Genomic DNA, 13,133 nt, shown 5'->3' on the forward strand with positions numbered 1-13,133 from the left:
TATGAAATTTTTGATTTGACGCTTTAACCCCTGTGTTGAGAGCCGATTTTAATTTTTAAACAAAGTGTGGGGGGCTTTTGTAGTGTTACTGGAAAGAAAGAAGGGAAAAGGGAAAAAAAAGGTGAAAAGACGAAAATACCCCTGGTGCTATTCATAAGTTTTGTCTAACAGTTAATATGGTAATAATACAAACAATTTATACACGTTAAAGACAAACATATGTCATTAAAAACGCGTAGTACTTAATATTGTGCATTCCTTAGTTAAATTTCTAAATGATTAAGCTCGTAGATATTTTCTTAGATCAAAACATTTTCCCATTTTCCTATATATAGAGGAGGGGTTCTCCTCACTCAAAGAACGATCATAATGACTCTTCACTTTCTCTATCTACACACTTTATCACTCACATAATAAGCCTTTCAGAGTCTTCGAGCATGCCTCAAGTTGCTTGCTTTCAAGTTGGGTGCTTTCAAACTACTTGACTTTAAGATAGTTTTAAGATGTGTGTTTTCATGCATGCTTGCCTTCAAGATGCTATCCTTCAAGCTTGCTTGCCTCGAAGATCTGTCTTCAATTTTTTTTTTTTTTTTTTTTTTTTTTTTTTTTTTTTGCAGTAGGAGATCATTCAGGGGTGACTTAACACCCATATGTTCATCTCCCACACTTGCATAACCCTCCTCAACTGCTGCCCAGAAGGAAACCCGACCCAATTCGAGGGTATGGGCGGTAAAAACCTCTCCCCCACTGCACCCGCAACGCGATGTGCGGAAGGCACCTTTGGATGAAATTCAAGGGTAAAGGGACAACCTTGTATGCAATGCCGAACCCCATGGGAGTCGAACTCCTGACCTCTTGCTAAGAGAGGCAGCCCACTACCACGTGAGCGACAACACCAAGTTGTCTTCATCCTTCTCGCCTTCATTCGTTTCAATTATTTGATATTATGCTTGCTATCCGAGTTTCGCTCCCAGGGTGTGGCAACACCACTTATAGACCGTGGTTACACGTAAGCCAGCCAAACTCATAGAACAATTAAATTTGGCGATTGATTATTAACCCACTCTTGCAGATTATCATATCGCAAATAGGGTCTACACGAATATCAGAGAGACCATAGTACGCATAAACGAATCAAACTCATAGCACAATTAAGTTTGGCGATTGATTGATTATTAAGTCACTCTTGCGAATCGATCGCAAATCGGGTCCACTCGAATATTAGAGACTAAATAATAATCAGTACTTTTCAGGCCCAACGCTATGTTTAACTACCCTTCATTTCATCAGTAATAAAATTTATTTGAACCAATAACATTCAATAACATATAACATGTGCAGAGTAGCTGTCACTTTCTTTTTTACCTACTCCTATCTCAGAAGAAAATAAACAGATTTTTTTATTTTTGTTATTAATTAATTTAATTAAATTAAAACGAATCAAAACAAGAAGATAAAAAAGGCCAATTAGAGAGCTAGCTACTCATACAAATTCAATTAGAATCAAAATCAATTTATTTCACGTTCTTATTCATTTCCTTTTCTTCTTCTAGTCGTTTGGGCGAAGTGTTCAACCACAAATCTACGATCCTTTGTACGTATACATTTCTAGGTTTCAATTTATTACTTACTGATAATATATATTGTATTTCATGTTTTTGATGATCGCTGTTGGACTAGTTCAACTATTAAATCAACGCGGTTTGAGTTGAATTTAGGTTAAGTCTCAAGTCTATTTCATTTCTAGTATATAATATATAATATATATATACATACATATGACGTGTTTCTATGTGTTAATTTAAACATTAGTACCTTCAATTTTGTAGAGAGATCATAAACCTCATTCAATAATTTTGCTCAAGGTGTGTTTGTATGTATAGATTTGTGGTTTCTATAACTGCATAGCCGTTATGTAATTGTTTGTTGATTGCTTTTATATTGTAATGTGGTGATTAAACTGAAACTGGATTGGTTTTGCCCTAATTTAAGAAGAAGATATTGATGGACAATAGTTCATCGACCGATTATTGTGTGTAGCTTGTGTGTTTATAGATTGTGAATCTGAAGTCTTTTTGTTTTTACTTATCAGTTTATACATGTATGATGATTCTTATAAATTTGATGATAAATTGTTTGATGTATTTATTAGGGCCAAGTAGTGGTGCCAGTGAATTTGTTTCGGTATTTGTAAAGATTAAGGGAGGGGAACTTTATTATCTTTATATAAGAATGTTTGTCGTAGACCTTAGATGTGTGTTTACAGTTTGCCACAATTAGGTCCACAAGATTCTTAAAGTTATAGCAGAATGATGAAATAAAATATTACTAAGCGTGATGTTTTCAGAGAATATGAGTAAATGACCATTGTGAATATGGTAGGATTATGGTTTAGCAATTATTAAATTTACATTAATAGTTTCCCTAACTTACATTCTCGTTAGATATCCTCTTTCTTATGATCTTGGTTAATGTTAGTAGAATATGCTACCAATTATGGTTGTTAAGGTATCCTATTGAGACCTCCATAATTTTAAATCTACAGAGGTTAAAATATTATTGAACTTCAAGCCCTTGCAAGATCAACCCTTAAGTTAATTAGGACCTGTTAGCAAGCGGAAATTAGAAACTCATACAGTTAGAGGTAAATATAAATTCAAGTATGTTAGTTACTTTACAGTTATGAGAAACTTGTATCGCCTCCTTTCATTATTGACTAGTTGATAATCGTAACCTGAACACTGATTTGTCACTCTGACCTTTATTTTATTACACAGCCCGTCATTTGATTCACCCTTTTGACATCGGAATATTATCTGCTCAACACCTTTCGGTATGGGAGGAATCCATTAACCTAGAGGTTGTGAGTTCTAGCCTCACTTGAGTCATTAAGTATATGATATTGGTGGTGGTTGTGTAAAGTATGTGTGTTGGTTTGTAAATTTGCGGTTCCATAAAACGAAGTAGTTTCTGCTCAAACGATAAATAGTTGTAAGCCTGTAATGTTTCTTTATACAATTTTGTTGGTATCTTAAACTGAGTTAACATACCAGGAGCTTCTTGCTATGGATATTCTTGTTTCAAGTTTTTGTTATGTTGTTATAGAGTTGGATATATAATTACACAAGATCATGCAGAGTAAATTGTTACCTTTCATGCTCTCTTGTGATTTGTATTTTGTCTCTGCATATAATGGCAGTTGTATACTTGTATTCTAGACTTAACATCAGCCATTTTGTTTACGTTCTACTAAAGGATTACCTGTATGAGCAACGTTTTTGTCAAATAGGCTATCACTAATTCAATAGTGTAGGGATATAGGTGTATAAACTATTTATGTAATTTCAGTTTGGTTAAACTTTTGCGGATTTCCCATTTAGAGTTATTAGTATATGAACCATTTTATGTGAAAGTTCTTTTCTTTAACTTCAGCATACTTATGAAAATGCATAAAATTGTTCGTTGCCTGTAATGTTTCTCATTGACAACCTTATCTGCTGATGGGTATATGCAGGTGTGATGGAGATATCACTGCTGAAAGTGCTCCTCAAAAACATTTCTAGTTTCTTACATATGTCATCCCATGAAAACATAACTTCTGAAATTTTTGAAAAGTATTATAAAAAGATCGAAGAAATACTCAAGTTACTTAAGCCAGTACTCGAGTCTATCACTGATACTGAGGTGGCTTCTGATGAATCAATCCAGAAAGAATTTGCAAGCTTGTGTCACTCTGTTGATGAACTCAGGGAACTCATAGAAGATTGTCATCCATTGATGAGTAAAGTTTACTTTGTATGTTTTCCTAACCGAAACTTCCAGTATTTCTATTTTCCTTTTTTTTTTTTTTTTTTTTTTTTTGTGTAATTTTCTTTAACTTCTTTTATTTTGCAAGGTTGATAAGATTTTGTCAATGCTACTTTTATTTTTGTTGCTCAGATGTTGACGTATGAAATCTTGCTTTGTGTAGGTTATGCAAGTCGAATCATTATATGCAAAGGTTCGAGCTCAAAGCTTAGAACTTTTTGAGCTGCTGCAATCTGCTGCGAATCGTCTTCCTGCTGAATTGAGTTCAGCGTCACTTGAGGTACATCAAATTCTGATTTTAATTTTGCTTTATGGAACAATGAAGATTCGATTGCAAATTAGGGTACATTTGATTGCCGCTTAATTGAATGGTTCAATGCTGAGCATTCAGTGCATTTGTTTATGATATTTGAATGACAATTGATGCTGAACCGTTCAACAATTTGTGATGAACCATTTAGAGTTGAAATACTCTCTTAATCATTCAACACCCCCATTTCATTTAACATTTAATATCCCGTTTAAACTATATTCAAAATACTTATCAAACAATTATATTCTTTTATTTGTTTATATATAAGGTTAGTACATTGATTTTATATCATTCATATAGTTCATTCAGAATGATTATTAAACAGTTTATTGTCATTTAGAATAAATTAGAACCTTTGAATCATTTCGATTCTGAATCAGGGCTTCATTATTAGTATGTTTTATCAAATGCACCCGTAGATGCTAGTGAGAAATATATCCCTGTGTGTGTATTAGGTCTTTTGGATTCTTATAAGTGGGAAAATTAACTTGCAGATTTGCATACAGAAAATCAAGCATACGGGTCATGAAAAAGGTTTCAGTATTATTTCAAATGCTATAAGGGACCAAGCCGATGGGTCTGGACCTGGACCTAATTCAGACACTAGGTCAAAAATTGCTGATTTTCTTAGTCTGAGGTCAAATCAAGAACTTTTAATCGAGGCTGTTGCCTTAGAAAAGTTGAAGGAAAACGCCGAACAATCAGAAAAAATGGGAGATTTGGAGTGCATTGAGGAAATGATTGCGCTCGTTACCTACATGAACAATTGTTTAATCGAGGCAAAACAGTCGCAAAGCTCGAACCCTGTACCTATACCTCCTGACTTTTGTTGCCCTCTATCACTTGAACTCATGACAGACCCTGTAATTGTAGCTTCTGGTCAAACATACGAGCGGGGGTATATCCGTAATTGGCTTGATCTTGGGCTCACTGTTTGCCCTAAAACAATGCAAACTCTTGCACACACTAATCTCATTCCTAATTACACGGTCAAGGCACTAATTGCAAACTGGTGTGAAGTCAATAACATTAAGCTACCAGACCCTGTCAAAACCATCATCTTGAGTCAACCAAAATCACCCGATTCAATGCGGGCCATAGGTTCCAGTGGGACCCATCAAGAAGGAACATCCCCTGTGCATCATGTCCAATCATCTTCTGATGATTCATTACATGGTCTCCCCGAAAACGGGCACGAGTTGACCGAATCCGGAGAACAGGTTATGGATTCAAGTGGCCCGTCATCTATTGGTCATCAGAGAACGGTTTCCGGTTCCACTACTCATTCCGATACTAACTTTTCTCAAGAGCTTTCTCGTGAAGAAAACACCGCGTCAGCAACACAGGAAACAACGGTCTACAGTAGTGATGTGTCAGGTGACGTGGCATCTAACCCGCAAACTTCCGCCACTACCCCGACTCCCCCACAACGAGATCACGCATTCTCACCTCGGTTCGAAAACCGGCCCAGAAACCAACTATGGCGCAGACCATCAGAACGGTTTGGACCGAGAATAGTCTCTTCTCCAACAACAGAAACTAGACCCGATCTAACCGAACTCGAAACCCAAGTTAAAAAACTGGTTGAAGATTTGAGTAACACTAATCTTGATGTAGTAAAAACCGCTACGGGTGATCTTAGATTACTCGCTAGACACAATATGGATAACAGAATCGTTATAGCAAACTGTGGAGCCATCACTTTACTAATCGACTTACTCAGATCAACAGACGAAAAGGTCCAAGAAAACGCCGTTACCGCCCTTTTAAACTTGTCAATCAACGATAACAACAAAACCGCCATTGCAAATGCTGATGCAATCGAACCTCTTATTCACGTTCTAGAAACGGGAAGCTCAGAAGCTAAAGAAAACTCTGCTGCAACTCTTTTTAGCCTCTCGGTTATCGAAGATAACAAGATAAGAATCGGGAGATCGGGTGCAATCAGACCGTTAGTCGATTTGCTCGGAAACGGGACCCCGCGAGGGAAAAAAGACGCAGCCACTGCTTTATTCAACTTGTCAATATTTCATGAAAATAAAGCCCGTATTGTGCAGGCGGGTGCTGTTAGGTACCTTGTTGAATTGATGGACCCCGCAGCGGGAATGGTTGATAAGGCGGTTGCGGTTTTGTCGAATCTGGCTACGATTCCCGAGGGGCGAGCTGCTATTGGTCAAGAAAACGGGATCCCGGTTTTGGTTGAAGTTGTTGAATTGGGTTCGGCTAGAGGTAAAGAGAATGCTGCTGCTGCGCTTTTACAGTTATGTACAAACAGTAGTCGGTTTTGTAATATGGTCCTGCAGGAAGGTGCGGTCCCACCGTTGGTCGCCTTGTCACAGTCTGGCACCCCAAGAGCCAAGGAAAAGGTGATTTTTTTCTTTCTGACCCTTGAGGGTAAATTGGTAATTTATCAATTTTCACATTTATATAAATTTATTGTGTTTCGCTGTTTGTGTTGCAGGCCCAGTCATTGCTTAGTTACTTTAGAAACCAGCGTCATGGCAGTGGTGGGAGAGGATGAGGAACATTGAAGCTTTGTTCTGGTTTTTAGGTAAGCGGGTTTGTATACGATGTATGTATATCTAATGTTGCAAATAATGCATATGGAGGTGGTATTTTTTTTTTTAAAAAAAAATTTGTGACAAATAGAAACCGAACAAGGACATAAAAATTATTTGTGAATGAGTTTGATCACGTCCTTTTCAGTGAATAACATTTTGTCTGAATTTGGGTAGCTTCATGATTAAATTTACAGCCTAATGTTAGTGTGAGTTTATTTTGTTGGTTGAAATTACAGCCTAATGTTAAAAAATTTCATGGTTTTAACATTTCTCGATAGCAGGATATACGCGATCACATTGTCGGATAGTATTGTTAAACGTAAACGAGTGCCAACGAAAAATAATTTCAGTAACTCAGAGAAAGTAAAGGGATTAATAGCATTGTGTTGACATTTGTTCACATAAATATCCTAGATAATGAGCCTGAAAGATAAATTTAGAATTTTAAGGACAGGCATTTGTTCCCTTAATGTTGTTCCCACAACACATCCCGCAATACTGCATACATCTGTCTCGACGTCCTGAGCTCGAACACCTCACTTCGCACTTACTATCGCATCCAAGTCCCCCTGCATTCATCAAATTAAACGTCATTAATAACTGCTCATGTCAATAATCAAACATAATTAGTTAACTTAATTATATAGTCATTGAGTTGATGTATTGATGAAATAAGAGTACTTGAAGCGAAGACTTTGGTGTGAGAAGTTGCGACTACTGATTCGTTGAATGAGAAGGTGAAGAAAAGGGCAAGTATGATTAAAGTTGAGAATGAAAGCTTCATATTTGATCGATCGATGTTAATTTGGAACAATGCAAGATTAATAGCTAATGATGTTGAAGAAACACGTACATAGTATTTGTAGTAGTAGAATTAAGGTGGTGTAATTTGCATGTATTGTCATTTTAATGTTTTTAGGTGATATGCAAGTAACTTTTAATCATAAAATTAGTTCAACGGTACGTAGTAATATGTTATCAGTTGTTTAAAAACGTACATTAATATGTCACCTCATACATTTGGCATTGACACATTATGTTATGCATATACTTGTACACAGTGTTGTAAAAAACCCGATTACTCGCAATTAATCTCCGATTAATCATTTTTAAGAGCAATCTGTTCCGTTTTTCAAAAATCCGTTTAATCAAACGGTAAACGTCAATTGATGGGTCAAAATCGAATTTGATAACCAAAATCGGTCAAAGTTAAAAATGGTTACCATTTTAACATGAATTTAAACTAGAACCTTATAGTTTTGAAGCAAAATGAACAATTTTATACAATTATGTAAAAGTTTATTTTTATATTTTTTTTTTTCTATATTTACACATATAATTTGTAAAATTAAATATTTCGATGTATACAGTACAATCCGATTAATCCGCGATTAATCCCTGAATTGCCGATTAATCTTTTTAAAGTCTCGACCGATTAATCCCCGAATAGCGAATTTTGCAACCTTGCTTGTACACACAATCACAAGTTTCCGATTCCATTTACGGTTCTGCTTCCGGAAAAAATTCACAATCAAAATACACTAACAATGATGTAGTTCGGGTTAAACCTACTACCCGAAAACAAAAAATTTGATCTAACTATGACTAATGCGTAATGAGAGATGATGAGAGAACCCGCTGCAAGAGATGTATTAAGTTTTTTTCAACTACAACATTACCCTAAAAAACATGTTTAAGGATGATGTAAAGGACCACAACTAGAAGACCCGACACAACCTTTTCTTGGTCGGGACGGTTAGATTTTTGTATACGATCTCGAATAGATTCGGTTCGATTTTAGAAGGTTTTTCATTCAACAAGGGCTTCTGTTCAACCACTTCAACAATCAAAAGCTTAAAAATTCGGAATCGACTACAACCGCGATATTACGTTTTTAAATTATTGAAAACCCTAAAAATGAAATAATTGAAGGTTTTTGAAGCTATAATTATAACGTTTCTATAACTACCGAGGAACGACAAATTTTATGTAGCCGTTACCAATCATGGGTTTAATCCCGATTCGTGGTTATTAATGAAGTAGACCATCGTTTTTAAACTATTTGATTATCCGCATAACATTAATAATATAAGAAAGACCCGTTGGTTAAATATAATTTAGCCGATAACGTTTTTACTATTTCGCTAGATAATGCGTCAGTAGTGTTGCTCGTGTTTTTTTATTTTTTGATAAAGGTTTTTGTAACACCGTACTTTTTTTTATATCACGGCGGAAGTAATATAACAAACCATTTCATATATTAAAACACGTGTAATTTACATACGTTATCAAAAACTGGTGTTACATTAAACAAACACTTATATAAGCAAAACATGACATCAGAGTATTGCCGTCTTGTTAAACATATCTTCAGCCGCCCATCTTCACCCATAACCCTAGCATGCAATCATCAATAACCTACAGGGAAGATGTGGGGGATTAGCACGAAGCTAAGTGAATGAAACTATACTAACGACACTAGCATACAATACCAAATCATATGACAATTGCTATCATGTCATAGCAAATACATCAACAAACACACCCTCAGAGGATCGGCAGTACCGATAGTCCATACTACTGAATCAACAGTATAGTCATCCAAATGCAACGCACGCGTCATTCAGTACGATACTCAACAAACAGTAGCACATAGACCCAACCTGACAGATCAAGGTTGACCTCTTGAGTCCGACCTAACAGATCAAGGCCGACTCCTGGCAATTAGTCAACTTGTGCACATACAGACGTACAATTAACATAGTATATAATACTATCGGGCAATCCTATCATGCAGTATATCAATAGTAGCACAACTTGCTACTCTATACTAATAACTGATAGTACAGTTCCACTCACCAATTACCAGTAAAACTCATTAGTCTAATGTCACTGAGTCTTTACATCCACTTTATCACCTGAGAATAATACGTACCAAGTCAGTATACTTATCTTAATCACCTTTTATCAAACTAAACAGTTTCAATCATCAAACGGTTCAGCATAACCAAATCAAAAAATATATATATATATATATATATATATATATATATATATATATATATATATATATATATATATATATATATATATATATATATATATATAGATTTGATCATTACCCTATTAGTTATCATAACTAATAAAAACTAAATACTAATCCATATAACATAATTTTACACTTAGATTCATCTACTATATAAATATCTCATCTTCATATAAATCAAGTTATATATATATATAACCCATAAAAACCTCATTATTGTACCTAATAAAATTCATATAGTTACCTAGATATAGATTTGATTAAGTGTAGGAGCTAATAATCACCACAAGACTTGATTATATCACAAAACTCAAAAGCTAAGAATTATAATTCAAGGTGTTTTAGTCTTATATATATATATATATATATATATATATATATATATATATATATATATATATATATATATATATATGTATGGAAGCATGAGTCAAATAATTAAAAGCGTGATAATATTCCATGTGTCCAATTCTACCATAATAACATGCCATGTGTCCAATTCTACCATGATAACTTCCCATGTGTCCAATTCTACCATAATAACTTGCCATGTGTCCAATTCTACCATAATAACATGTCATGTGTCTAAGTCTACCATGATAACTTGCCATGTGTCCAATTCTACCATGATAACTTGCCATATGTCTAAGTCTACCATGATAACATGCCATGTGTCCAAATCTACCATGATAACATGCCATGTGTCCAAATCTACCATGATAACATGCCATGTGTCCAAGTTCACCATTCTATTTATTACAATTATATTTAAATCATATAATAAAAATAATATTATTTCTACATTTTGTCCAGACCATTAATCAGGGTGTTACAAATCTACTCCCTTTAAGAAGATTCTATCCTCGGAATCTGGTCAAAATCATAGGTCACGATAACAAAATTCCATCAATGATAAGTTAGGCAACACAGATTATCATCAATTCAAGCAGTAACCTATCCTACTTCTCTTCTTGACTTACTGAAACTTTTGCATGATCTACCAAAATGTACGTACGTTGGCCAGACGTTATACATCTTCATAGATCATACCTCCATTTCACTTCAGAAAGTCTGAAAAATCTAAGTCCAAATCATATCTATTACTACAGCCAACACTACATCTAAGCATCTAGCATAGTTAGACTACACTATCTACATCAAAATACAAACATGAAGCAACACATAAGTACAAACCCATGGTACTCTACTAGATACAACAATGTAATAATATGTACCTTTATTGAAAAGAAGACATCTTCTGTATCTAATTCTCATCACTGAAACACTATAGGCGGTACTAAATAAGTCTTCCATTACTTTATCTTGCAGTCTCTTTTATTACTGAAATTTCCGCCAGTCCCTATCGAAATCCATCATGAAACTATCCTGCAAAGCTCCGACAATGTTGAGGGTCATCAGGGCATCGACAAGGTTCGATCGATCTTTTCACCACTCTCATTATAACATCTCACACAAAGCTTAGTTGATAACCAGTTAGTATTAATCAACTAACACACAAAACTCCTACATTCACTTAACCCGTCCCCTCAGATATGTTTGACACAACACTAGGTTTGGGAATATGACATTCAACACAATGTACATGCGGCCAAACCAATGCTCTGATACCAACTTGTAACACCATACTTTTTTTATATCACAGCGGAAGTAATATAACAAACCATTTCATATATTAAAACACGTGTAATTTACATACGTTATCAGAAACTGGTGTTACATTAAACAAACACTTATATAAGCAAAACATGACAGCAGAGTATTGCCATCTTGTTAAACATATCTTTAGCCGCCCATCTTCACCCATAACCCTAGCATGCAATCATCAATAACCTACAGGGAAGATGTGGGGGATTAGCATGAAGCTAAGTGAATGAAACTATACTAACGGCACTAGCATACAGTACCAAATCATATGACAATTGCTATCATGTCATAGCAAATACATCAACAGACACACCCTCAGAGGATCGGCAGTACCGAGAGTCCATACTACTGAATCAACAATATAGTCATCCAAACGCAACGCACGTGTCATTCAGTACGATACTCAACAAACAGTAGCACATGGACCCAACCTGACAGATCAAGGTTGACCTCTTGAGTCCGACCTAACAGATCAAGGCCGACTCCTTGCAATTAGTCAACTTGTGCACATACAGACGTACAATTAACATAGTATATAATACTATCGGGCAATCCTATCATGCAGTATATCAATAGTAGCACAACTTGCTACTCTATACTAATAACTGATAGGATAGTTTCACTCACCATTTACCAGTAAAACTCAGTAGTCTAATGTCACTGAGTCTTCACATCCACTTTATCACCTGAGAATAATACGTACCAAGTCAGTATACTTATCTCAATCACCTTTTATCAAACTAAACAGTTTCAATCATCAAACGGTTCAGCATAACCAAATCATAAAATATATATATATATATATATATATATATATATATATATATATATATATATATATATATATATATATATATATATATATATATATAAACTATATTCATTATAAATTTTAACATATAAAAAACATATATCTAGATTTGATCATTACCCTATTAGTTATCATAACTAATAAAAACTAAATACTAATCCATATAACATAATTTTACACTTAGATTCATCTATTATATAAATATCTCATCTTCATATAAGTCAAGTTATATATATATATAACCCATAAAAACCTCATTATTGTACCTAATAAAATTCATATAGTTACCTGGATATAGATTTGATTAAGTGTAGGAGCTAATAATCACCACAAGACTTGATTATATCACAAAACTCAAAAGCTAAGAATTATATATATATATATATATATATATATATATATATATATATATATATATATATATATATATATATATATATATATATATATATATATATATATATATGTGTGTGTGTGTGTGTGTGTGTGTGTATGTATGTGTGTGTGTGTGTGTGTATGGAAGCATGAGTCGAATAATTAAAAGCATGATAATATGCCATGTGTCCAATTCTACCATAATAACATGCCATGTGTCCAATTCTACCATGAAAACTTGCCATGTGTCCAATTCTACCATAATAACTTGCCATGTGTCCAATTCTACCATAATAATATGCCATGTGTCTAAGTCTACCATGATAACTTTTCATGTGTCCAATTCTACCATGATAACTTGCCATGTGTCTAAGTCTATCATGATAACATGTCATGTGTCCAAATCTACCATGATAACATGCCATGTGTCCAAATCTACCATGATAACATGCCATGTGTCCAAGTTCACCATTCTATTTATTACAATTATATTTAAATCATATAATAAAAATAATATTATTTCTACATTTCATCCAGACCATTAATCAGGGTGTT

At 34.4% G+C, this 13,133-nt stretch overlaps 1 protein-coding gene across 5 annotated transcripts; it reads left to right on the forward strand.

The window, feature by feature from the left end:
- The first annotated feature begins 1,466 nt into the window (after positions 1-1,466).
- LOC139865686 (U-box domain-containing protein 4-like) lies at positions 1,467-7,655 on the forward strand. 5 transcript variants are annotated; one of them, XM_071853766.1, is made up of 6 exons: positions 1,467-1,594; positions 3,515-3,795; positions 3,971-4,087; positions 4,615-6,486; positions 6,582-6,671; positions 7,374-7,655. In XM_071853766.1, exons 2-5 carry the CDS (start codon positions 3,520-3,522, stop codon positions 6,639-6,641), a joined length of 2,325 nt encoding a protein of 774 aa, XP_071709867.1. In that variant the 5' UTR covers positions 1,467-1,594; positions 3,515-3,519; the 3' UTR covers positions 6,642-6,671; positions 7,374-7,655. The 5 variants fall into 5 exon arrangements, with proteins under 5 accessions (XP_071709867.1, XP_071709864.1, XP_071709868.1 ...); XM_071853763.1 differs by lacking the exon at positions 7,374-7,655 and having other exon boundaries at positions 6,582-6,741; XM_071853767.1 differs by lacking the exon at positions 7,374-7,655 and having other exon boundaries at positions 4,627-6,486; positions 6,582-6,741.
- Positions 7,656-13,133: the final 5,478 nt, after the last annotated feature.

This window comes from Rutidosis leptorrhynchoides, chromosome 9 (assembly GCF_046630445.1).
Source record: "Rutidosis leptorrhynchoides isolate AG116_Rl617_1_P2 chromosome 9, CSIRO_AGI_Rlap_v1, whole genome shotgun sequence".
NCBI classification, from domain to species: domain Eukaryota; kingdom Viridiplantae; phylum Streptophyta; class Magnoliopsida; order Asterales; family Asteraceae; genus Rutidosis; species Rutidosis leptorrhynchoides.

Excerpts from the sequence above, each read along its gene's own strand:
- LOC139865686 (XM_071853766.1), top strand. The coding sequence starts at position 3,520 with ATGGAGATATCACTGCTGAAAGTGCTCCTCAAAAACATTTCTAGTTTC. Across the intron at positions 3,796-3,970 it reads TGATGAGTAAAGTTTACTTT|GTTATGCAAGTCGAATCATT; the intron begins GTATGTTTTCCT and ends TGCTTTGTGTAG. Across the intron at positions 4,088-4,614 it reads TGAGTTCAGCGTCACTTGAG|ATTTGCATACAGAAAATCAA; the intron begins GTACATCAAATT and ends ATTAACTTGCAG.